Source organism: Bos javanicus, chromosome 5, assembly GCF_032452875.1.
Source record: "Bos javanicus breed banteng chromosome 5, ARS-OSU_banteng_1.0, whole genome shotgun sequence".
In the NCBI taxonomy this organism is placed as follows: Eukaryota; Metazoa; Chordata; class Mammalia; order Artiodactyla; family Bovidae; genus Bos; species Bos javanicus.
Genome location: NC_083872.1, coordinates 67,815,271 through 67,838,121, shown reverse-complemented (window position 1 = coordinate 67,838,121; position 22,851 = coordinate 67,815,271). Strand labels below are relative to the sequence as shown.

Sequence of the window (22,851 nt, the reverse complement as noted above, 5' to 3'; positions counted from 1 at the left end):
TTTTGCTTCAAGGAGAAGCAGAAAGATAACTGGGAAGGAAACAAGGCATTCCCAAAGCAGAACTGGAAAACATCCTTCTAATGAAACCAGTCTACCTTTCATTTCATTGGCCTAACTGATGCGGAGCTTATTGTCTCTAGCTGAGGCTCCTCTCTGAAGTTAAAACTGAAGGATGTCATTAAGATTCGTGGAGAAAGAGGGAGCTTCCTACAGGTTGAGGAATCTTGACCCACATTGGCTCTGGACCAGAGAAAGTGGTAGAAAAGATGATTCTATTCCTCACCTAGAAACTGGAAGTGGAAAAACAATTTGAGACTCAGGATTGAGAGACTTGAAGTTATATGTTCTTTGTGAGAAGTAAGATATTGCCTTTGAGAGAGATGAGATTGAGAGCCAGGAGCAGTGCTGTGCTGTTAAATCCATTCTATAAGGAAAAAATAAGCCCTGATTTATAGTACTGGCCAGTTTCCATGGTGTCAATATTCCTACCAGGGACTGAGTTCAAGCTACTGATGTGATTTCACTGAATGGAGCTGGGAAGTTGTTGTTGTTGCTCAGTCGCTAAGTCGTGTCTGACTGCAGCACACCAGGCCACCCTGTCCTTCACCATCTCCCGGAGCTTGCTCAAACTCATGTCCATTGAGTCAGTGATACCATCCAGTCATCTCACCCTGTCACCCCCTTCTCCTACTGCCCTCAATCTTGCCCAGCATCAGGGTCTTTTCCCATGAGTCAGCCCTCTGACTCAGGTGGCCAAAGTAGTGGAGCTTCAGCTTCAGCATCAGTCCTTCCAATGAATATTCAGGACTGATTTCCTTTAGGATGGACTGTTTGATCTCCATGTTGTCCAAGGGACTCTGAAGAGTCTTCTCCAGTACCACAGTTCGAGAGCATCAATTCTTTGATGCTCAACCTTCTTTATGGTCCAACTCTCACACTGGTACATGACTACTGGAAAACCAAAGCTTTGACTACACAGACCTTTGTCGGCAAAGTGATGTCTTTGCTTTTTAATATGTTGTATAGGTTTGTCTAGGAGATGGGAAGAGTTACATTCTATTCTCAAGAGCCTGAGTGAGGCAGCCCCAGTCACTGCTGGAAGGAGTTACAGAAAGAGAGAAGCTTCTCGAACAAAAGTGCTTGACAGAAAAGCAGCAAGGGTGACTTTTTCTATTCTAGCTGAAAGGTTTTAATTTTAAGTTCACCTGATTAGGTTTCTGAGAACTCCTTTATTCTTACTAAAAAGTATCTGTATCAAAGAAAAACCATATAATCTCAGAATTTTAATAGATTCCCAGGGGAGAAATTATTACTTCTTTGGCTTTTAAAATTAAATATGAGTATGAGTTCTAAAGAGAAGACTAAGAGCTTTCCTATAATAGCTAGGTTTCAGGAAACCTGAGTGTGAATCATATTTTTAAAATAGCATCCTATTTTAAAGGCACTGGGAAATATGACTTTTTCAATGAAAACCTGTAACAAATCTCTAAATATGTTTAACATCTGCTTGTAACATAAGAGATTACCTTCTGACTTATTTCCTTGATACCTATTTTTTTTTTTTTTAATGCTAAGTATTCTGGATGCAGGGCTTCTCAGGTGGCACTAGTGGTCAAGAACTGGCCTGCCAATGCAGGAGGCAGAGACACGGGTTCTATCCCTGGGTTGGAAAGATCCCTGGAGGAAGAAATGGTAATCCACTCCAGTATTCTTGCCTGGAGAATCCAATGGACAGGGGGGTCTGGGAGACTACAGTCCATAGGGTTGCAAAGAGTCAGATATGACTGAAGTGACTAAGCATGCAGGCATTCTGGATCGGGATATCCTTGTAGACACCTGAAAGTATTCCAGAAAGGGATGTGTCCATGTGACCCTCTGCATCATTCAGGCAACAAGCTTCAAGTGCCAAAAGCAGTGTGACTTGATATCGGAGTTAGAAAGCTGGTGCTTACCAAAATGTCTATTTCCAATGCCATGAAATCAGAATTTTCTGTAATCTACCTATTTAACACGTTCCCTGGGTAATTCTCTTATTTAAAAAAAAACTATTTACTTATTTTTAGCTGTGCTGGATCTTTGTCGCTGCACAGGCATTTCTTGGGGCAAGTGGGGGCTACTCCCTAGTTGTGGTGTGCAGGCTTCTCGCTGCAGTAGCTTCTCTTTTGTGGCTCCCTGGCTCTAGAGCACAGGCTTAACAGTTGTGACACAGGGGCTTAGTTGCTCTGTGGCATGTGGGATCTTCCTGGATCAGGGTTGAACTTTGTCTCCCTCACTGGCAGGATTATTTATCACTAAGCCACCAGAGAAGCCCTCCCTGGGTAATTCTTAAGCACGCTGAAGTTTGAGGATCATTACTCTAAGAGACTCAGACCCTCTGTGTAATCAACACTGATCTATGCGAGGTCACAAGTAGTTTTGCCCCATTTCCAAGATGGTGGCAGGACCTCAGGGCACTGGGGAAAAGCTTGTGGCCTTTCTTATAATTTCACTAATTGTCATTCTAATAAAAAATTCCATAATTAGCTAACCTTCTTTTCAGCTGGGCTTCCCTGATAGCTCAGTTGTTAAGAATTCGCTTGCAATGCAGCAGATCCCGGTTCGATTCCTGGGTCAGGAAGATCCACTGGAGAAGGGATAGGATACCCACTCCAGGATTCTTGGGCTTCCCTTGTGGCTCAGCTGGTAAAGAATCTGCCTGCAATGTGGGACACCTGGATTTGATCCCTGGGTTGGGAAGATCCCCTGGAGAAGGCTACCCACTCCAGTATTCTGGCCTGGAGAATTCCATGGACTGTACAGTCCATGGGGTTGCAAAGAGTCGGACACGACTGAGCAACTTTCACTTTTCTTTTCCATTTAAGGCTGTTATTCCTGAAAGAGGAAACACTTTAAATGGTGTCCATTATGTTTACCTTAGACTGAAAGAGTAAAACAAATCTCCTTTCTTGAGGAGGACATGCGAGAGTTGAAGGTTTATGATGTATAAGGAGAGGGTTATTGTGGAGAGAACTGAAAGCCATAGAAAGAGTTGGGAGCCCCTAAAAATAACATTATTTTTACGTTTAACCTAGACTTGACACAGAATGCCCTGCCAGGCTTCATTTTTAGATGGTTTTACAGTTGTAGGGAACTTAAAATTTATGATTTTGCTATTGAGAAGTCTTAGAAGAGAAAGGACATAGAATGGTCTTATAGTGACATGGAACTCTACTGGGGAGATTGTAGCCACATCTAGGCTTAGTTCCAGAGCACTGTGATTGATTAATGATGTCTGCCTTGGTTGCAGAAATGTAAGTGGTACATGTGCTACTTATTTGTTGTCCTTAATTTAGAAAAAGCCTGTATAGGTACAGACTGAAGCAGTGATGCTGTCATGACACCATTAGAGTACACAGCATACAATACCTCTGAAGAAAGGAGATAATCAAGAGTGCCATCCTTCATGTTATTCAATGCTTCATCACTTGGAACAAAGACAGTGTATGGTCCACCAACCCCATCTTCATTTAAGGCATGTCCCACACTGGTTTTCTGCGTTTAAGAAATGAAAATTTGTATCTGTAACCTATCTCAGATAGATACATGAATTCCCCAGAAAGTATTTATAATTGATACCCCCTGCTAATTTTATTGTACCAAGGACTAGACATAAAAAACTTTCTAGGAGTTCATGAAAAGTACATACCTCTAACAAAGATCTGAACTTGCTGTATCTTGGTTGTAGCATGGTCATTATGGTTTGCTAAAAAGAGACATTTTGCTTAAAGTTCAGTACAAAAAAGGGAGGTGGTTTAGGAAACAGCTGCTTTAACATGAAAAGACTGATGACAGGATTTCATGGAAGTGTGGACATCTATGGGCTTCCCCAGTGGCTCAGAATCATCTGAATCTGCCTGCAATGCAGGAGACCTGGGTTTGATCCCTGGGTCAGGAAGATCCCCTAGAGAAGGTAATGGCAATCCAGTCCAGTATTCTTGCCTGGAGAATTGCATGGACAGAGGAGCTTGGTGGACCACAGTCCATGAGGTAAAAGAGTTGGACATGACTGAGTGACTAACACTTTCACTTTTCTGATGGAAAGCTAAGGGTAAATAAAGAGGAAAGTGGACATCTATAAAAGGATCTGGCTAACCACAACACATTATACATGTGCTTCCTGTGTTTATTTCAACAGTAGTTCAGATCTGCATGTTCTGAAAGTCTTTGCATGCTAAGTCACTTCAGTCATGTCTGACTCTTTGCAGCACTGTGGACTGTAGCCCGCCAGGCTCCTCTGTCCATGGGATTCTCCAGGCAAGAATACTGGAGTGGGTTGCCACGCCCTCCTCCAGAGGACCTTCCCAACTCAGGGATCAAACCTGCATCTCTTATGTCTCCTGCGTTTGGCAGGTGGGTTCTTTGCCACTAGAGCCACCTGGGAAGCCCCAGGATAGTCTTTGGCCATCATCAAATAGATTAGAGGGAATGAATTTTATCACAGGGAAGATACGCCTTCCTCCATAATGCACAAGGGATAAATTTATGTGACAATTGGTCTGAGTTATCAGGTGTGTCTATGAAAAAGATCACAAAATCAACCTCTTTCCTACACCTGCTGCTGCTAAGTCACTTCAGGCGATGCCTTTCTCTTTCTCCACAGAGGTGTCAGAATTCTACTAAAAACAGAAATACAAGCCCATGGTGCTGGCTTGCATTTCTTCATGAACATGACTCTCTGAGGAACAAGGGAAGATGGATTTGACTTGACATTACTTTTACCTGAAGTTCTCACCTCAGTATTGCTCTCAAACGTGGGCACCACCTTGTCCATGGCTCTGTCGAGGATATGCAAGAGCCCGTTGGAAGCAAGTATATTCCCTTGTATAATTTTTACCGTCTTTTTGCCTCCATAGAGTTTAAGCTTTAGCTGATTGTCCTAAAACACCAAGGAAAAATAAAACTAAATTAATGTGTGTCCTTGAAAATCGAGCACTGGATTAGAAGAAGTCTTAAATCCTTGGGTTCTGTCATTTATTGGCTGTATGATCTTGGATAAGTTCCCTAACCTAAAACGTGGATGATGGTTTCTGCCCCATTGAATTCACAGGTCTTTCCTTGAGCTCAAATGAGATAACATATGAAGTCACTTCTGACTATCAATGATTGCTAAATGGGAATAAGGAATTACTGTATAGTCTCCCCCAAAAGACGGCAAGCTACAAAGGGACCCCAAACTCTTCAATTTATTGTAAACTCATTACTTACCTACTTCAGTGTTTCAGACAGAAGAGGCACACAATAAAAAATATGTGCTGAATGAATAGGTAAATGAATGAATACATGTCCTTGTGAGAAAGGAAACCACATCTGCATCCATACATCCACTCATCTATCCATCCATCCACCCACCCACCCATCCACCCACCCACCCATCCATGCATCCTTATACACACAGTACAACATACTGGTTAAGGGTTCAGGCTTTGGGGGACTTCCCTGGGGATCCAGTGGTTAAGAATCAGCCGTCTAATGCAAAGGGTGCAAGTTTGATCTCTGGTTGGGGAACTAAGATCCCATACGTTGCAGGGCAACTAAACTGGCACATCACAATGACAGAAACTCTGTGTATCGTGACAAAGATCCCACACACTGCAACAAAAACCCAGGGCAGCCAAAAAAAAAAGTTACAATGATTCACGTTTTGGGATCAGGCAGACCTGAGTTTGAATCGCGCCTTTGGCCCTTATTGTGTGACCTTTCAGTTTTCCCACTGGAAAAACGTTCACGGGATTGTTGTGAGCCTTAAATATCACAAATAGAGATTTACCCCAGTATCTTGCATGTACTAAGTGCTCACTGATCTATCAACTATTGATATTTGGTGAAATGCAACCAGATAGGTCATAACCACCCCCCAACCCCATCCCCTGCCACCACTGTCTGTTGATTGACCATGTGCCCTTCAGCTCAGTAAAGTCACAAAAAATTATTTTAAAACAAACAAAAGAGAATTAACGGCATTAGGAGAGATGGAGTGTTGAGTTGGAGAGGGTGGATACTTGGCCACCTAAAACAAACAATCCATTTCCTTTTCTAAGATGAGTGCTGATCTGGCTTTGTGCTGATGCTTCTAGGAAATGGGTTTACTGTCAGTTTTCTCCTTCCTGCTGGCAGTTGAATGATGGTTGCCTTGAAAACTAATTCAGACCAGGGCAAAATCACTTTACAATCCCATTTCTGTTAACAGTGCATCGCCTGCACCTGACCCTTTCCAGTGTTGGCTCTTTGTTTTTGTCCTAGGTAGGGAAGTACTGTGACAAATGAGGAACAAGGAAAGAAGTTCTTCATAACCTTTCATGACCCCTGGACACCAAGAGAGCGCCTGCTGTGGCCATCGACTCAGTGGACGCTTTGGTTCGGAGAGTGAAGATCAGAGAGCCCCTTACCTTATCTTCACTGAAGATCTCTCCGGACTTCCCCGTCAAAGTATAGAAGGTGTCTGTGTTGTTCATTTGCTCAGTGCTCATCTGCCCAGCAATTATATGGAGTTTCACAAAGTACTGAGCAGCTTTGTTATCCAGCAAAAATTCATTTACCTGAGAAAAGAAAGCCTATTTCTTCCATCTCTATGGAGGTTTGGAGGAGAAAAATGAGGTTTGGGACTCAGGCTATGACTTGTTCATCATCAAGAACATCAAAGTGAGTGTACAACTTGAGTCTGGGCTCTTTCAGGTACAGACGACTGTCCCAGAGTTAAACTCCCCTGGGCCAGGTCGTAAAGGGGGCAGAAATTTGGAGAGTGGGAGCTGATACATGGTACGCTCTCAAACTCTGGGGCCTGCTCTAGCAGGGAACCAGTGGGGAGCATTGGGGCCAGAAGGACCAAGGTGGGTGGCAAGAGTCAAGGAATCAGTCATCTTGAGCCCAGGAATCAGTTGGGAATGAAATATGAAGTTGTGTAAAAAAACAGGTAGAGTGGACAAATAGAGATTTTGAATAGAAAAATTAAGAATTTTTAAATCCACTGGACCAAATGGACACTTTGTCAATATTATATAATCAACAATCACTCAACAGAGACCTTTCTTAATCCTGTGTAAATTCTATCTCTATATTAAACCGGCGATCACATGCAAAGTGTCTAGTGCAGGCACCTTCAACATCCACTAGCTCTCCTACCCCACAGGGGAGATGTGAGTGCATCTTCAGAGATTAGTGACATATTCATCTTGGGCAGATGAATGGCGGTGGCATATTAGGAGGAGAGAGTCTGAAACTCTCTGGGTGTTGATTTAATTCAGCACACATTACAATCACAAAATATCTTGGATTAAGGTAAACCAATTCCATATAAATCAGTATGTTCACTATCTACACTAAACCGTATCTAACTATGGCGCTGATACTACCACAATGGGGCACCTCCACCGGGTACTGTGGGTTTCATTCCCACTGGTGGGCATTATCTGAGATAGCGGCTGCTCCCATTGAAGACTACACTTCTCTTCTAGTTTCCTCTATCCTTGTTGCCATTTATGGTGATTTTAAAGAAACAAATACCTAGCTGGTACGTTAAGTTTAATTCCTCCTGTGGTGAGTGAGCAGTTTTGCATAAAGCAAATCTTATTTAGCATGTGACAGCAGCTGAGAACCCTTAGGGATTACCCTTGAGGGGTAATGATTGGAAGAGGGCACTGGGGGGTCTTGTAGGGAGCTGCAAATGGTCTTGCTAGATACATGTGACGGTTCATTGAGCTGTGCACTCCTAATCGGTATACAATCCCTAAAGGTGTCATATTTTACAAAAAGTTTACAAAAGAAATTGCCATCCTTGTCATCAGTAGATTTAATTTTAATGGAGGTTTCCCACTTTAGATAAAGAGGATACTGTCTACTAAGGTTTTTTATTTTTTTTGCCTTAGCTCCTATTTATAAAATAAAGTTATTTTAAATACTTACATTGAATCCTTTTAATCCCTTATCTGTCGGCAACAGCACAGTAAATGGTCCCAGGTTACTCAGTGGCCAGGCATAAGCTTTGTCTTAGGAGCCGAAATACACAAAGAAAGAAAACAGCAAATGGGTCAGTGGCACATGAGGAGTAAAATCAGGCAATGACCCTTGTGGTCCACTTAGACCTTCTGACTCCTGAGTTTCTCTGTTAACTGGTATTATGCAGGCCCTAGAGGAAGTGAGATGCTAAGAATGTGAAATGTTCCTCACAACTGTGTGATTTTCCCTGCAACCACAGTCTTGGCTCAAAGATACCCTGGGATGAGAAGCTCTTTGAGGGTCATGTGACAAAAATCATTGGCCACCTTCTGCCCCTATGCCTGACTTTTCAAGCTGTTACCATCTTAGTGAGTAAAGATGTAGCTCTTGTTTCATCCAGGAGATGGAAGAGCTCAGAAGAGCCTCATGCTTGGTTTAACGCTTTGCGGCTGCCATTGTGACATGCTCAATACTTTTTGAACAAAGAACCCCTGTCTTTTCATTTGCACTGGGCTCTACCAGTTTCATAGCTGGTCTTGTTTCCATGTTCCTGGGGAGCTGGGACAGCAGGCTGGGCTCTGTGCTCTCACACACGAGACCACGTGTCCTAGCACCTTGTAGGCCAGGCAGGTGAAGGGTGACTGGGCTTTGTCCAGAGAAATGCCTGAGGGTCTATACAGCCTGCAAAGGACACTGCCCCCTTTGTCTGCTCTCACTGATATTCTAAAAGCACAGAGAGGAAGGAGAGAGATCCCAGAGGCCCACCAGTGATGCCAGACTGCCCATGGGGTGTCTTGCAAAGAGCAAGCTGTTTGTGTAGGATGCATGTTATCTGCCTTGAGAACACAGCACCGATCCATGCAGAACACTTTCTTCCCTGTCTGTGCTCTTTCTGGGAAATCGTGCTTGCTGACTGGTCAGTTCTAGAGACTGATATGTTAAAGATTTGTTTGATTGCTCAAGCCCATTTTCTGTTGATCAGCAAAATTTGTGTCTTGTTGAAAATCTTGTCTAATGCTGTAATCGGCTCTATTTCATATGTGAGGGAGGGGTAATGACCTCTTGGGGGCCTTTGGACATGCAGGAGGGTGTTTTTGGCTGTCACCTTGTCCAGGGGCTGTTGGAAAATGCGTCACTCTAGATTGTTAGTGGTTCGGGTGGGAAAGGATGCTAAACACCCAGCGATGAGTGAGACGGTCGGTCACGTGCCATCAAGACTATGCCCCACATTCAAACAGCACCTCCACTAAAGAGCATGAATACCGCCTGCCAGTATTACCTATCAACGTTGTTTCCCATCTGGAGGACCCATAAGGTCAAGGGAAAGAGGATGGTATCCATCCTGACGTCTGTAGCTGCCTATCTCACTGCTGTTGCAGACCTATTACCCAGTGGTGACCCCAGGACCTTTGCCTCAGCTGCTGCACTACTGGATCTCTTGGCACTAACTCCTGTCTCCTTGGGACATCTGTCTGTCCATTTCCTTCCACTTGCCCTTCCTAGAAAGGGCTGATCCTGCTAGATAAGAGGCTTGCCTATCCTGCACACCCCTTTCTGAGTGATTGTGTGTCTCAGATATCCTTGCCCACCAGCAGGCTGCCTTTTCTGTGGAAATGTGCACCCATGCCTGCATACCCAGGAGCGAGATGAAAGAGGTCAGCCTTCCTTGCCATTTTCCTCTGGGTTCGGTGTTTAATTCTCTGAGTCGCTCCATGATGTTTCCGTAACAGGTTGAGCCATCGCCTATGTAACCTTTCCGACAAGTGCATCTACAGAGAGCGTGAAAACATATTTTCAGGGTCCCAAAGTCATTGGATGTTGAGATCATACAGTTCAAACCTCTCACTGTGCAGAAGGGGAAGATGATGCTCAGAGTGGGATAGAGACAAGGCCAGAAGAGTGGGATGAACACAGTTGAGCCTTCCTAATGTTCTGGTTAACACACAGCAGCCCACAAGAAATGGATACTTAATACATTATGTGCGTATATGTAAACATTGCTTCCCTGGTGGCTCAGATGATAAAGAATCTGCCTGCAATGCAGGAGACTTGGGTTTGATCTCTGGGTTGGGGAGATCCCCTGGAGAAGGGAATGGCAACCCCCTCTAATAGTCTTGCCTGGAGAATTCCATGGACAGAGGAGCCTGGCCGGCTACACTAGATTTCTTTGTATACTCTTTGTTTTCAATATTTTTTCTAAGCATGAGCAAGAGCAAACTCAGGGAGATAGTGGGGACCAGAGAGGCCTGGCATGCTGCAGTCCCAGGGGGTTGCAAAGAGTCAGACATGACTTAGCAACTGAATAACAACATGACCAAAAGCCCATGTACATCAGAACCATTAGGACTTGCTACAAATGTAGGGTCTCAGTCCCTACTGCAGAAGCACAGAATTAGAATAAGCTGAAGCTGGCCTCAAGTACAGAGTCAGAGGTGTGGACCTATTTGAAAGCTTCTTCCCCTCCTCTTCCTTTCTGAGATCTCTGCTCAACCATCCCTTCCTAGGGGAACCTTCCTTGATTTTCCATCCCCCCCCACTTGGTGTGCCATATCCCCCTTAGTGTGCCATGTAGCTCGTGGCACCAAGTGGCTCTTTTCTGCAGCACCAGTTCCAGTTGTAATTTTATCCTCATCTGAGTGGTTATTTGATTAAGATCTACTTCCCCTTCTGATTTGAGAAAAAAGTGAGGACAAGGGCAATGTGTGTATTCATTCATTCTTATAAACCCAAGATCCAGTGCAAGCCTTGGTCCATAGTAGGTATTTAATGAATAATTGTAAAATAAACAGAAATACATAAACAAGGAAAGTCACAGAATTTTATATAATAGTTTAGGTTCGCAAAAGAGAAATGGAATTAAAGATGTACTAGCAGTGGTGTCCTGGTAGATGTTAAACACCCAAATCTCCAGGGGAAAAAATAGCTCTGATTTGCAGCCTTTGACAATTTCCATGGTTCACACTCCCGCCTCGGCCAATCTCAAACTACCATGACACTAACCAGCCAGCAAGTTCCTGAGAATTTAATCATCGGCTCTCAGGACTCAATAAGCCCTAGCTTTAGCAAACCACTGCTCCCTAGCAAAGACTGGCTGGCGGCTCGCTGAAATTGGCAAGGTGCTTAGGAAGGTGACATTCACCAGGATCTTGGCGATAAGTGAGAAACAGGAGATGGGGAAGAACAATTCAGAGAGGAGAGATGCAAGGGTGAGCAAGCATACCACAGGTATGACTCATATGTAGAACAATTTCAAAGAAATTGTTCTTGCTAATCCAGTTATGTTTCTAAATCAGTCCCATGGCACAAAGATATATATCTTCAATGTTTGCTGAAAAAATGTTTCTGAACAAATCCCTTGCTTGGATTGCTGCAATGACTCCCTAATTGGTCTTTCTGACCTGAGTTTCCCTCCCATTAAGTCAGTCTTCCACACAAGCCCTGGGTGGTCTGTCCTAGATGGCAATCTGGCATCTCTGTGCTTAATTCTCTCAGGGGCTCCTTTTGTCTACAGCAGGGGTCCCCAACCTCCAGAATCTAAATGCCTGATGATCTGAGGTGGAGTTGATGTCATAATAATAGAAATAAAGTGCACAATAAATGCAGTGTGCTTGAATCATCCTGAAACCACCCCTGTGCATGGAGAAGTTGTCTTCCATGAAACTGGTCCCTGGTGCCAGACAGGTTGGAGACTTCTGATCTATGGGATATAGTTTAAGTGCTTAGCAGGCATTCAAGACTTCAAAGAGGGGAATCTTGCTTATGTCTCCTTCCTGCTGTTCATGCAAAATTCTAGCAACAATTTGCCTTTTTTTCTAGACTGTTCTGGTTCTTCTCAGGTCGGTGTCCTGCCAGGACCATTCTCATAGCCCAGGTGTGACCTGCTCAGGGCAGCCTTACCTGACCTCTCAGCACTTTCCCCACAGAAGCATCCTGTTGGTACCCCTACCACAACCGTTCCTACTAGAATGGACTCGTCAGGTGTTTCCCCCTTTGCTAGCTGGCAGTGCTCCTAGAATCTGGATCCCACCTTATTTCTTCTCCTTGTATTCCAGCATCTGGGACAGTGCCTCATTGTTGAGCCAATTATTTTTGAAGTACCTACTGAAATCTAGAAACTGTGCTAGGCGAGAAGGCTATAAAGACAATAACAACAGATATCTTGCTCTTTTAGCATCATGTTGCTGGAAATAAGCCTGAAAACAAATAATTGATGACGACATGAGAAAGATTACTTAACATCTTTGGGCCCCAGTTTGCTCATCTGTGAAATGGGTTTACTAACAACATTAGGGCTATTGACAGAAGAGACAATGCATGGCTCATCTTCTATGACCAATGCAGCATGATTCAGAATATTCTGCATAGACTGATTACCACATCGAGAAGGCATAGACCAAATAAATCCCTCTTCTGGGTGAAGTAAATTACTGATGGCCCCATATTTTATCAATGTCACTCAGCCAGCCTTTAACCTAGGCTTCATCCCTGTTGAGGCTCCCTGGTGGCTAAAGAATCCACCTGCCATGCAGGAGATGTGGGTTCAATCCCTGGGTTGGGAAGATCCCCTGGAGAAGAAAATGGCAACCCACTCCAGTATTCTTGCCTGGGAAATCCCACAGACAGAGGAGCCTGGTAAGTTACTGTCCATGGGGTTGCAAAAGGGTCAGACATGACTCAGTGACTAAACAATGACAAAAACAACTTCCCAGCTGAGGATAGTTTTCTTTTGAGGGTGGTAGTCAAGGAGACTTTTTAGTGACACACAGACCCCTAACATTGATGATTAGTTCCACTGACATTCTAGACACAAGTTTTAATGCAACTTCTATTATTCTGATGTTCCAGTTTCATTTTTCTATTTTATCTTCTCAAATGCAGAAGAAATAAAATGTTTAAAGTGTTCTCAAGTTTTCTCAGAAGATAGTACAAAATGTGTAAGCTGGCCAGTGCTGTGATCACTGTCAGAACCTGGGTTTCAGCACAGGACGTGCTCTGCGGATGTGTGTGTGCCTGTGTGTACGTCTGGGAGGGGTTTGTGTGTGCGTGGTGTGTATGGAGTGCTTTCTGTGTGCCAGGTTCCTCTCACAGATGGATGAATGCAATCTTATTTAATCCTCATCCCAGCCCTGCTTGGAGGCTAAAGTTTTCCCCTTTTGTGACAGAAGAAACAAGTCAGAAAGATTAAGGGAGGTGGCAGAGCTGGGTTTGAACCCAGGGGTTCTGATACCCACGCTCTTTCTCTTTCCACAGAGTGTACAGATCCATTTACTTGCCCAGAAAGAACACAGTGACCATCAAACCTGGGAAAAATCCACCCATTCAAGACCCATATATAAAAGGTATGTTAGAGGAAGCACAGAAACTGTTCTATGTCTACCGTGGCTCTGAGCTCACTACAGCAGAATGGGCTTTTTGCAGATGGTGGTGACAATGAGAACCAAGAGTAGCCTCGAGATGCAAGCCTCTGCCTCGGAGACAAAAAGACTTGGGTTCTAGCCTTAGTTCACCCACTGATAAAACATAACACAGCTGAAGAGGAGTTTCCAGAACATTCTGTCATGAATCTTCACGACAACTGTATGAAGCAGACATCACCGCTCATTTTATAGATGGAACAACTGAAGCCAGAAAGACTACATCATGTTCCCAAGGTCATGAATTTGACAGATAGCAATGTGGAGACTTCAACCCAGGTCTTTAAATTCCAAGTACCATCTTCCCACCAGGGAAACTGTGCCTGTCTCAGGAATTTTCATGCAAATATTTTTTACTCAAGGTAAACCCCTTCTTTTGAAACCTGGAGTCCAGAAAACACCACTTTCATATGTTCACATTCCCCAGTTTTCACTTTCCCCTTGTTTTGCACCACTGCCAAGCACTGTTTCATAGATGACATGTGCATTAGAGGTCACACTCCTGTCATTGCAATGGACATTCATTTTCCCAGTGGCAATGGCTTCATTCTCCCATGCTCTGACCACTTTACACCATGTTTTCAGATCAGGTCAATATTTCAGGGTGTCAAGATCACTATCAAGGAAATCATTATTGAACAATTCATTGATTATACAAAGACGTACTGAGCCTCTACTATGCTCCTTGCATTGTGCTATGTGGGGGTGGGGGTGGATGCAAGGCTGAATAAGACACACTTCCTGCCCTTCAAGGATATTTTGGCATTGACTGGCCACTACCTCCCCCTCTTGGAAACACCGTGGTGGAACTGAAAAGACTTACTTGGTTTGGCCTGGTGCGATGGTGGTGCAGTCTGCATGCGTGTGGCAGGGGTTGTTAGATTCACACACATCGGTCATACTGCATCCCACTCCAGGGACAAAGTTGCGGTAATGTTGCTTACACTCGCAGTAAGCCTTCAGCAGATGGGAAGAGAACAGAATGGTTTTCATTAGTCACTTAGGCTGACATTCTTAAATTCCTGTCTTTATCCTGGCATGCAAGCTGACTTGGGGTAGGTCTAAAGCATGGGCTGAAATTAAAATTCATCATTGTATCTAAAATTGGAAATCATGTTTTCTCATCCATTTGGGAATTCATACACTTTGTAATTCACCTTTCAGTTTCCTGGTTTGCTAACCCTGGGCCTCCCTGGTGCCATATTTCCTGCTTTTAGATTTAGATGGTGGAGATCGACATTCAGATGTATTATTTCTCTAAAATAGTGGTTTTCAACTGGGAGTCTCAACCCAAGGGACCTTGGTAATGCTTGGAGACATTTTCGATTGTAACAACAGGAGAAGGGGCCAGTGTCATGAGAGGCCAGGGATGCCGCTATCCATCCTGCAATGTACAGGACACTCCTTACAACAAAGAGGTCTCAGGTTCAAAGTGTTAATCATGCCCAGGTTGAGGAATGACTTGCTCTGGAAAAATGAATGTGAACAATGTTTCTGTGTGAACGATGTTTCTAAGACTTGAAAATATGCCTGGGGACTTTTTTTTTTTTTAAGGGACGAGATATATTTTTAATCTCACTCCCTAGGTATGGGGCCTTGATTCACAATGTAACATGACTTTTCCCATGAGGGATCTCATTTAGAAGATGGGAATTCAGCCCTTTGAATTTCTTGCCAACCCGCCTCAGAAATCGATAGCAGAAATGTTGTGAGATGTATTCTTCTTCTTAGAGATGAGATCCGGTGGATTCTTTGCAGGGCACTCTAGGAGCATCCCCAGGGCATGCAGATGAGACTGCTGGGGACCTGTGGCTGGTTTTGGTCAGGCATTGAAGCCTTTCCTTTCCCTCAGGCAGCTGTAGTCTCCTGTATGGATGGATTTCCTCCACTGGGCACTTCATGTGCAATTATGGCTGCAGTAAGTGAAGTGAAGTCGCTCAGTTGTGTGCGACTCTTTGCGACCCCATGGACTGTAGCCTGCCAGGCTCCGCTGTCCATGGGATTTTCCAGGCAAGAGTACTGGAGTGGGTTGCCATTTCCTTCTCCAGGGGATCTTTCTGACTCAGGGATCGAACCCAGGTCTCCCGCATTGCAGGCAGACGCTTTACCCACTGAGCCACCAGGGAAGATCACATGGCTGCAGTAGGCACCCACTATTTGGTGGGTAAATGAGATATTGGAGAAAGGTATCTCATCAGGATTCTGCAGCAAAGGTCTCCTGACCAGGCTGAATTTTACGTGGCAAGGTCATGATGTGATTTAGAGAAACACATATGGCTTACTGCAGGGCATCTTCATTGCTCCCTACAAATCTGTCCATGCTGCCTAACATTTTATCAGCGTTTATCTTTTTTTGGGGGACAGTTTTTTGGTCCTTAGAGTCCTCTATCACTTTGAAAAGACATTAGAGAGAATGGAGGATTGTGGGCGAAAGTCAATTACATATTCACTTAACAGTTAACGATGAATTTCTTAGTCAAATTTGAGTCATATGTATGTATTTTGTCAGTCATCAAACGGGACGGGGATAGAAGAGACAGTGAAGTTTCGACTAGATAGCTGCACAAAGGCAAGTTCACAGGGTAGATTAGGGCTCACTGAGGTTGACCCCAAGCACGTGGGGGTCTGGCTGGGGAGGAAGCCCAACCTGAGCATGGAAAGGGAGAAGTGGGAGGGCATAGATGACAAATTACACCCCGGCACAGTTTGGCCTTCGGTGGGTGGTCCTCCTCCTGTTCACGTCAGTTCCAGACACCCTTAGCTCACCTGTCCAGGCCCGCTGTATCTGCACACCGTGGACTCTGTTGGGCAGTTTCCGAAGTTAACCTGGCAGGGGTCCACCGGGAGGCATACCTGGCCGTCCCCACGGTAGCCTTCTTGACATGTGCACCTGTGCTGATTTGGTCCCAGGTAGGTGCACCGAGCATGAGGGTGGCAGATATTTTGTGAACACGGATTGATGGCTGGAGAAGCAATGACCAAATAAGGTGGTTACCACATGCAGGGAGGGAGAGGGGAAATCAACTGTGAGGGAGGGACAGGGGAAATCAACCAAGTGAAAAGTGAAAGGCGCTCAGTTGTGTCCGATTCTTTGCGACACCATGGACTGTGTAGCCCACCAGGCTCCTCTGTCCATTATATTCTCCAGGCAAGAATACAGGAGTGTGTAGCCATTCCCTTCTCCAGGGTATCTTCCCAACCCAGGGATCGAATCCAGGTCTCCTGCATTGCAGGTGGACTCTCTACCGTCTGAGCCACCAGGGAAGCTGCACAGGCAACCTAACAGTTTCAAGAGAGAGTAAAAAACATTTAATCTTACCTTCTGGATCACCTCCACCTACCAAATTGATTTATATATGCTTTGTAGGAATGATGGAGAAGGAAATGGCAACCCACTCCAGTACTCTTGCCTGGAAAATTCCATGGACTGAGAGGCTCCTCAGAGCCTCCTGGTAGGCTATAGTCCACGGGGTCGCAAAGAGCTGGACACGACTGAGTGACCTCAGATAACTACCAGTACTCTGATGATGTATTATTATGCCATGCTATGTGTGGATTTAAATATAAAGTGGCATGAAAGAAAGCACTAACATTTATAGAATTTATAATATGTACTGGCCCTTTTCTAAGCATTTGACATATATGAACTCAATTAAGCCTTACAATCCTCTAGGGTAGTTACCACTATTATGCCCATTTCATAGACAGGAAAATGGAGGCACAGGCAGATTCAAGAATTCGTCCAAGGTCATGTTGTCAGTTAACAGGCAGATCTGGGATGTATACACAGATGGCCTGGTTCCAATAGCATGTTCAGAACCGATTATAACCTCTCATGAAGTGAAAGAGCATGGAAAGAAGGGAGAAAGGAAGAAGCAAACAAAGTACATCCTATCCTAACACTGATTCAGGTAATATAAAGCAAAAACATATATATTTAAGGGATCAAACCTGGGTATCCTGCATTGCAGGCAGATTATTTACTGTCTGAGCCACTAGGGAAGCCCTAAAAATCTATAGATACACTTTGATAACAGGAGAAATGATCATTTATTGAAGAGCTACCACATGATGAGCATTTTGCCTAGAATTTTTAATATATATCATTCAACTGCACTGAGAAAAATAGAAGTGTTCATTGTGTTAAAGGCTGTGAGGCGTTTTTCTGATGAGGAATCTAACCATCTTAATGAATAAACCTGCAGGATGGAGGTTCTACTCACGCTCGCAGTGTTTGCCATCGCTTTTGTAATTGGGAAGGCATTTGCATTCTAGTTTGATTTCATCTTTGCTGGAAGGTGAGCATCTGGAATTTTCTGGGCAGAGCAAGGCTGCACATTCCGGGATGGCTGGAAAGGAAGATTGTTGAGGTAATTGCATTAGTAGTACAACCAGTTCTTAAAAAAACAACTCAACAAATACAATATTTCCTATTATTACAAAAGTGACCACAGATTCCTTGTAATAATTTAAAAAATACAGAATTTGTAAGGCAAAAATTAGCTGTCTTTTTAGTTTCATTCTCCTATCCCACTCTCAAAATAATCAATGGCAAAAACCAACATAATACATTTACATATAAGACATTTTTTAAACAAAATGGAATCCTGTTAAAATATTTAAGAACTTAATTTTTAATTTAACATTGTGGAGGTATTTTGGAGAAGGCAATGGTACCCCACTCCAGTACTCTTGCCTGGAAAATCCCATGGACAGAGGAGCCTGGTGGGCTGCAGTCCATGGGGTCGCTAAGAGTCGGACACAACTGAGCAACTTCACTTTCAGTTTTCACTTTCATGCATTGGAGAAGGAAATGGCAACCCACTCCAGTGTTCTTGCCTGGAGAATCCCAGGGATGGAGGAGCCTGGTGGGCTGCCCTCTATGGGGTCGCACAGAGTTGGACACGACTGAAGCGACTTAGCAGCAGCAGCAGCATGGACGTATTTAAGGATGTACTTTGATCTCTAATGACTGCATAGTATTTTATAATATATCAACAGATGGTGCTTAGATGGCTTTTAAAAATGATAAAGAATCTGACATAAGGAGCCAGCTTGCAAAGCAAACAATTGGGACTGACACAGTAACACGGATGCTGCTAGAAGATATGACATGCCGGGGTCAGAGATAAAGGACAGTTTATCACTCACATCACCCACAGTAGCCAGAGGGTCAGCATTTTTGAACCAGTTCTTCCAAGCCCCAGTTCCCACCAGGCAATGCAAAGAGGGCCAGACTGAGACCTGAACAGGTGTCATTACAGAAGATGTGCCCTGACTTAGGGAAGTGAAATGCAGTTTTGTTCGTTTATCTTAAATAATAGGCAATCTTTTAGTTAGGGCCTGGGTAAGAGATAGAAATCACACAATTATTTAAACAGGGAAAGTTTTAGTATAAAGATTCATGAACAGATTAAAATGGCCCCTGAGAGTTAAAAAGAATTGGAAAGAATAAAGGGAGAAAAAGAGCCATCACTCCTCTTGGGTTAAGATCAGAGCAAGTCCTCCTCCCTCCAGAGCTGAGACACAGATGTCACTGGAAAGGAAAGGATCTTGGTCACTTCTATAGTGGAGAGGTTGCTGAGGTGTCCGATGGTGAGACTTATTGGACTCCATCCCTCTGGGGCTCCAGGGAAGATCACCCACGGGGAGGTGCTAAGCCTTAGGGCTCCCCTGGCGCCTGGGCAGGCTGCTCACCTCAGGACGTTACTGGAAGTAGGAGCTGAGAAGCCCATGCTCTCAGAAGCATGGTGCACTCCTGTGTGTGAGTGGGGCGGGGTGGCTTCAGGAGCCAGCTGTGTGGCATGAAGGTGGGTGGTCAGTTCTCCAGGTGGCCAGTCCTTCGGGGCCCCTGGTGTGGATGCAGCTGAGGGGAGGGTGTGCAGAACAGCACGCCTACTCCTGAACTGGGGCACCAGCCTCACTGTCCAGGACTCCTGGTTGATGCTGCTGCTGCCTGAGTCAATCACCAGACAAGGCATGCAGATATCAAATACTGGAGCATCCTAATCCCCGCAGGAAGCTAGTGCTGGAGAAACTGTGCAGGGCTGAGCAGTGGAGCAAAATTGTGTTCTTCAGGAACCTGGTGAGCCTGCTAAGCCAGAAACAAGACAGGAAAACCCTTCCTCCTTTGGTGTCCCTTTAGCGCCCTCTGTTGGTGAGGTTTCACATCTTGCTGGCAGGCAAATGAGAAATATTTCAAAGCCTACTGTATATTCACAGAGCAGGCAAGAAGGGTGAATTTGGAGCTGAGAGGCAATCCATTAACAGGCAGTAAGTGTGCGTGTATTTGCTCCCAAGGGAGGTCTTATATCTTCCAAGGCTGTTCGCTATATGCAGACATCCTCAGAAAGATGTTGGAACAAAGGGTAGTCAGTGTATGACTCTCAGTTCAGTTGCTCAGTCATGTCTGACTCTTTGCAACCCCATGGACTGCAGCATGCCAGGCCTCCCTGTCCATCATCAGCTCCCAGAGTTTATTCAAACTCATGTCCATTGAGCCAGTGATGCCAAACAACCATCTCATCCTCTGTTGTCCCCTTCTCCCCCCGCCTTCAATCTTTCCCAGCATCAGGGTCTTTTCCAATGAGTCACTTCTTTGCATCAAGTGGCCAAAGTATTGGCGCTTCAGCGGCAGCATCAGTCTTTCCAATGAATATTCAGGACTGATTTCCTTTAGGACGGACTGGTTGGATCTCCTTGCAGTCCAAGAGACTCTCAAGAGAATCTTCTCCAATACCATGGTTCAAAAGCATCAATTCTTTGGCGCTCAACTTTATAGTCCAACTCTCACATCCTGGACCTTTGTTGGCAAAGTAATGACTCTCAAGATGTGCACAAATGTGAGGTACACATTTGTCTCCCAATACTGGCTGGCTGAATCAAAAATTCAGAGAGAGTATCTTACATTTAGGTCTTTTCCATTTTGAGTTTATCTTTGTGTATGGTGTTAGGAAGTATTCTAATTTATAATAGCTAGGACATGGAAGCAACCTAGATATCCATCAACAGATGAATGGATAAAGAAGCTGTGGTACATATGTACAATGGGATATTACTCAGCCATCAAAAGGAATGCATCTGAGTCAGTTCTAATGAGATGGATGAATCTAGAGCCTATTATACAGAGTGAAGTAAGAAAGAGGAAAACAAATATGATATATTAATGCATATATATGGAATCTAGAAAGATGGTGCTGATGAACCTATTTGCAGGGCAGCAATGGAGACGCAGTCATAGAGAACTGACCTGTGGACATGTGGGGAAGGAGATGGTGGAACTCATGGAGAAAGCAGCATGGAAACAGACATATTACCATATGTAAAACAGATAGATAGCCATTGGGAATTTGCTGTATGATGCAGGGAGCTCAAACCTGTGCTCTGTGACAACCTAGAGGGGTGGGATGGGGTGGGAGGTGGGAGGGAGGCTCAGGAGGGAGGGAACATATGTATACCTATGGCTGATGCATGCTGATGTGCAGCAGAAACCAACACAATATTGTAAAGCAATTATCCTTCAATTAAGATTAAAATTTAAAAAATTCATAGAGAATATCCCCTCACCTCTTCCATAAAGTCAAATTGTTGCTGGGAAGGGGCTGCCTTTTCAGAGTCACATTTCAATCCCCCCCTCCTTTGCATCCATGTGGGATTATATGACTTGCTTACATTGATGGAATATTGGCCATCCTATGTACCATTCTAGACTTTATAAGCAGCTTTTTCTCTACACTCTATCCCTCCTTCTGTGGCTCAGTGCAGAGCATTCTGAGGTTCTATAGACTGACAGACACACACAGTAGAAAGCTCTGGATCCCTAAACACCATGTGGTGGGAGCTGGTATCAGCCAGGAACACACACATCGGACTGCTACCTGAGTAAGAAATAAATCTCTGCCGTGTTAAGCCAGAGCATCCCCAAATTCTCAGGTCACAGTGTCCTTGATGTTTCCGTGCCCTTCAGCCTTAGCCCGTCGGTGCCCTGGCAGCTGTCGCCTGCCTGCCGGGTGACTGCACTCCCATGCTGGTTTAGCAAACCAGCAAACTTCTCCCCTACCAAGCGGGCTGCCACCATACCTTCTCCAACAGGATTTGAACCCAGTCTTGGGGATGGCTGTCACCTTCTCTGTTATGCCCCATCAGCCCTGTGGTTTAATCTGTGTATTTATAGCCACTCTCCTATTACTAATTCTTTACATTAAACTTCCCTTGTTGCAATCACCCTGTGACCTCTATCTCTTGCTTGAGCCCAAGGGGATCAATTGTGTAGAGAATTTCAGTGACTTGAGTACCACCCAGCCCTTCATTATTTTGTGAACTTTGGTGAATCATTTAACCTTGGTGAGCCTCCATTTCCTGCTGATGCGCTCTGTCTTTGAGACCTATAAGTGAGAACATGCCTCATCTCCCTTACAAGGGACCTAACTGGCTGAAATGGCCCCAGCGTCTTCCTCTCCATCCCATCTTCACACTGCCACCAGCTTGGGCCTTCCTAAAACATGGCTGCAGCCATGTCACTGTGTTGTTCCCAAACCTTCTGGGACTTCCCATCTTCCATACTCTCTCTCCCCTCTTCTTCCTCCCCCACCTCTCCGCCTCTCCCTTCCTCTCTTTTTGTCCTTTCTTTTAAAATTTTTGACGATATTCCAGCAAAACATTTGATGCACATCACCCACCTAGGGCCCCAGTACATGAACACACAAGTGAAATGCATACATTTGTGTATTTGATTTGTGTGATATATTAACTGTTAGTCGCTCAGTGATGTCCTACTCTTTGCGACCCCATGGATTATAGCCCACCAGGCTCCTCTGTCCATGGGATTCTCTAGGCAAGAATACTGGAATTGGTAGCCATTCTCTTCTCCTGGGGATCTTCCTGACCCAGGGATCAAACCCAGGTCTCCTGCATTGAGGGTAGATTCTTTATCATCTGAGCCACCAGGGAAGCCCAGTGGAATAAAGGAAACTAGTGATACTTACGCTCATCACAGTTGCGGCCAGTGTACCCAGAGTAGCACTCACAGGTCCCATCACCGTGTATTCCACTGTTGCATACTCCATGCACACAGCTGCACACTGTGGACAGAAAATGGGGACTTCTTGTTACCTGATATAGACTTCCTCCAGAGATTCTGGAAGGGTACTGTTTTCAGATGGTGTAGACTGAGATTCTGCTTGATGAAGTGGGGAAAACCATGGGTGTGAAGCCCTAGAGACCTGGGCTTGAATCTTGGCTTCTTTTTATTAGCTTCAGTTTACAGTAAGTCCCCTACATACAAATGAGTTCCTTTCTGAGCACACGTTCGTTAGTCCAATTTGTTCGTAAGTCCAACCAAGTTAGTCTAGGTACCCAACTAACACAATAGGCTATATAATACTGTACTATAATAGGTTTATCATAATTTTCACACTAATAATAAATACAAAACAAAAATAAAGAAAGCTTTTAAAATCTTACAGTA

At 44.4% G+C, this 22,851-nt stretch overlaps 1 protein-coding gene across 2 annotated transcripts in view; it reads right to left on the bottom strand.

Moving 5' to 3' along the window:
• STAB2 (stabilin 2) overlaps positions 1-22,851 on the bottom strand; it is a 172,159-nt gene that overhangs the window by 117,828 nt on the left and 31,480 nt on the right. For both annotated transcript variants that reach the window (XM_061417114.1, XM_061417115.1), the window contains exons 6-15: positions 22,370-22,465; positions 17,609-17,734; positions 16,152-16,348; positions 14,209-14,342; positions 9,607-9,740; positions 7,939-8,021; positions 6,426-6,575; positions 4,772-4,915; positions 3,686-3,742; positions 3,406-3,531 (exon numbers count right to left, since the gene is read on the bottom strand). In XM_061417114.1, the coding sequence (XP_061273098.1) occupies positions 3,406-3,531; positions 3,686-3,742; positions 4,772-4,915; positions 6,426-6,575; positions 7,939-8,021; positions 9,607-9,740; positions 14,209-14,342; positions 16,152-16,348; positions 17,609-17,734; positions 22,370-22,465 (1,247 nt within the window). The remainder of the gene's footprint in view (positions 1-3,405; positions 3,532-3,685; positions 3,743-4,771; positions 4,916-6,425; positions 6,576-7,938; positions 8,022-9,606; positions 9,741-14,208; positions 14,343-16,151; positions 16,349-17,608; positions 17,735-22,369; positions 22,466-22,851) is intronic.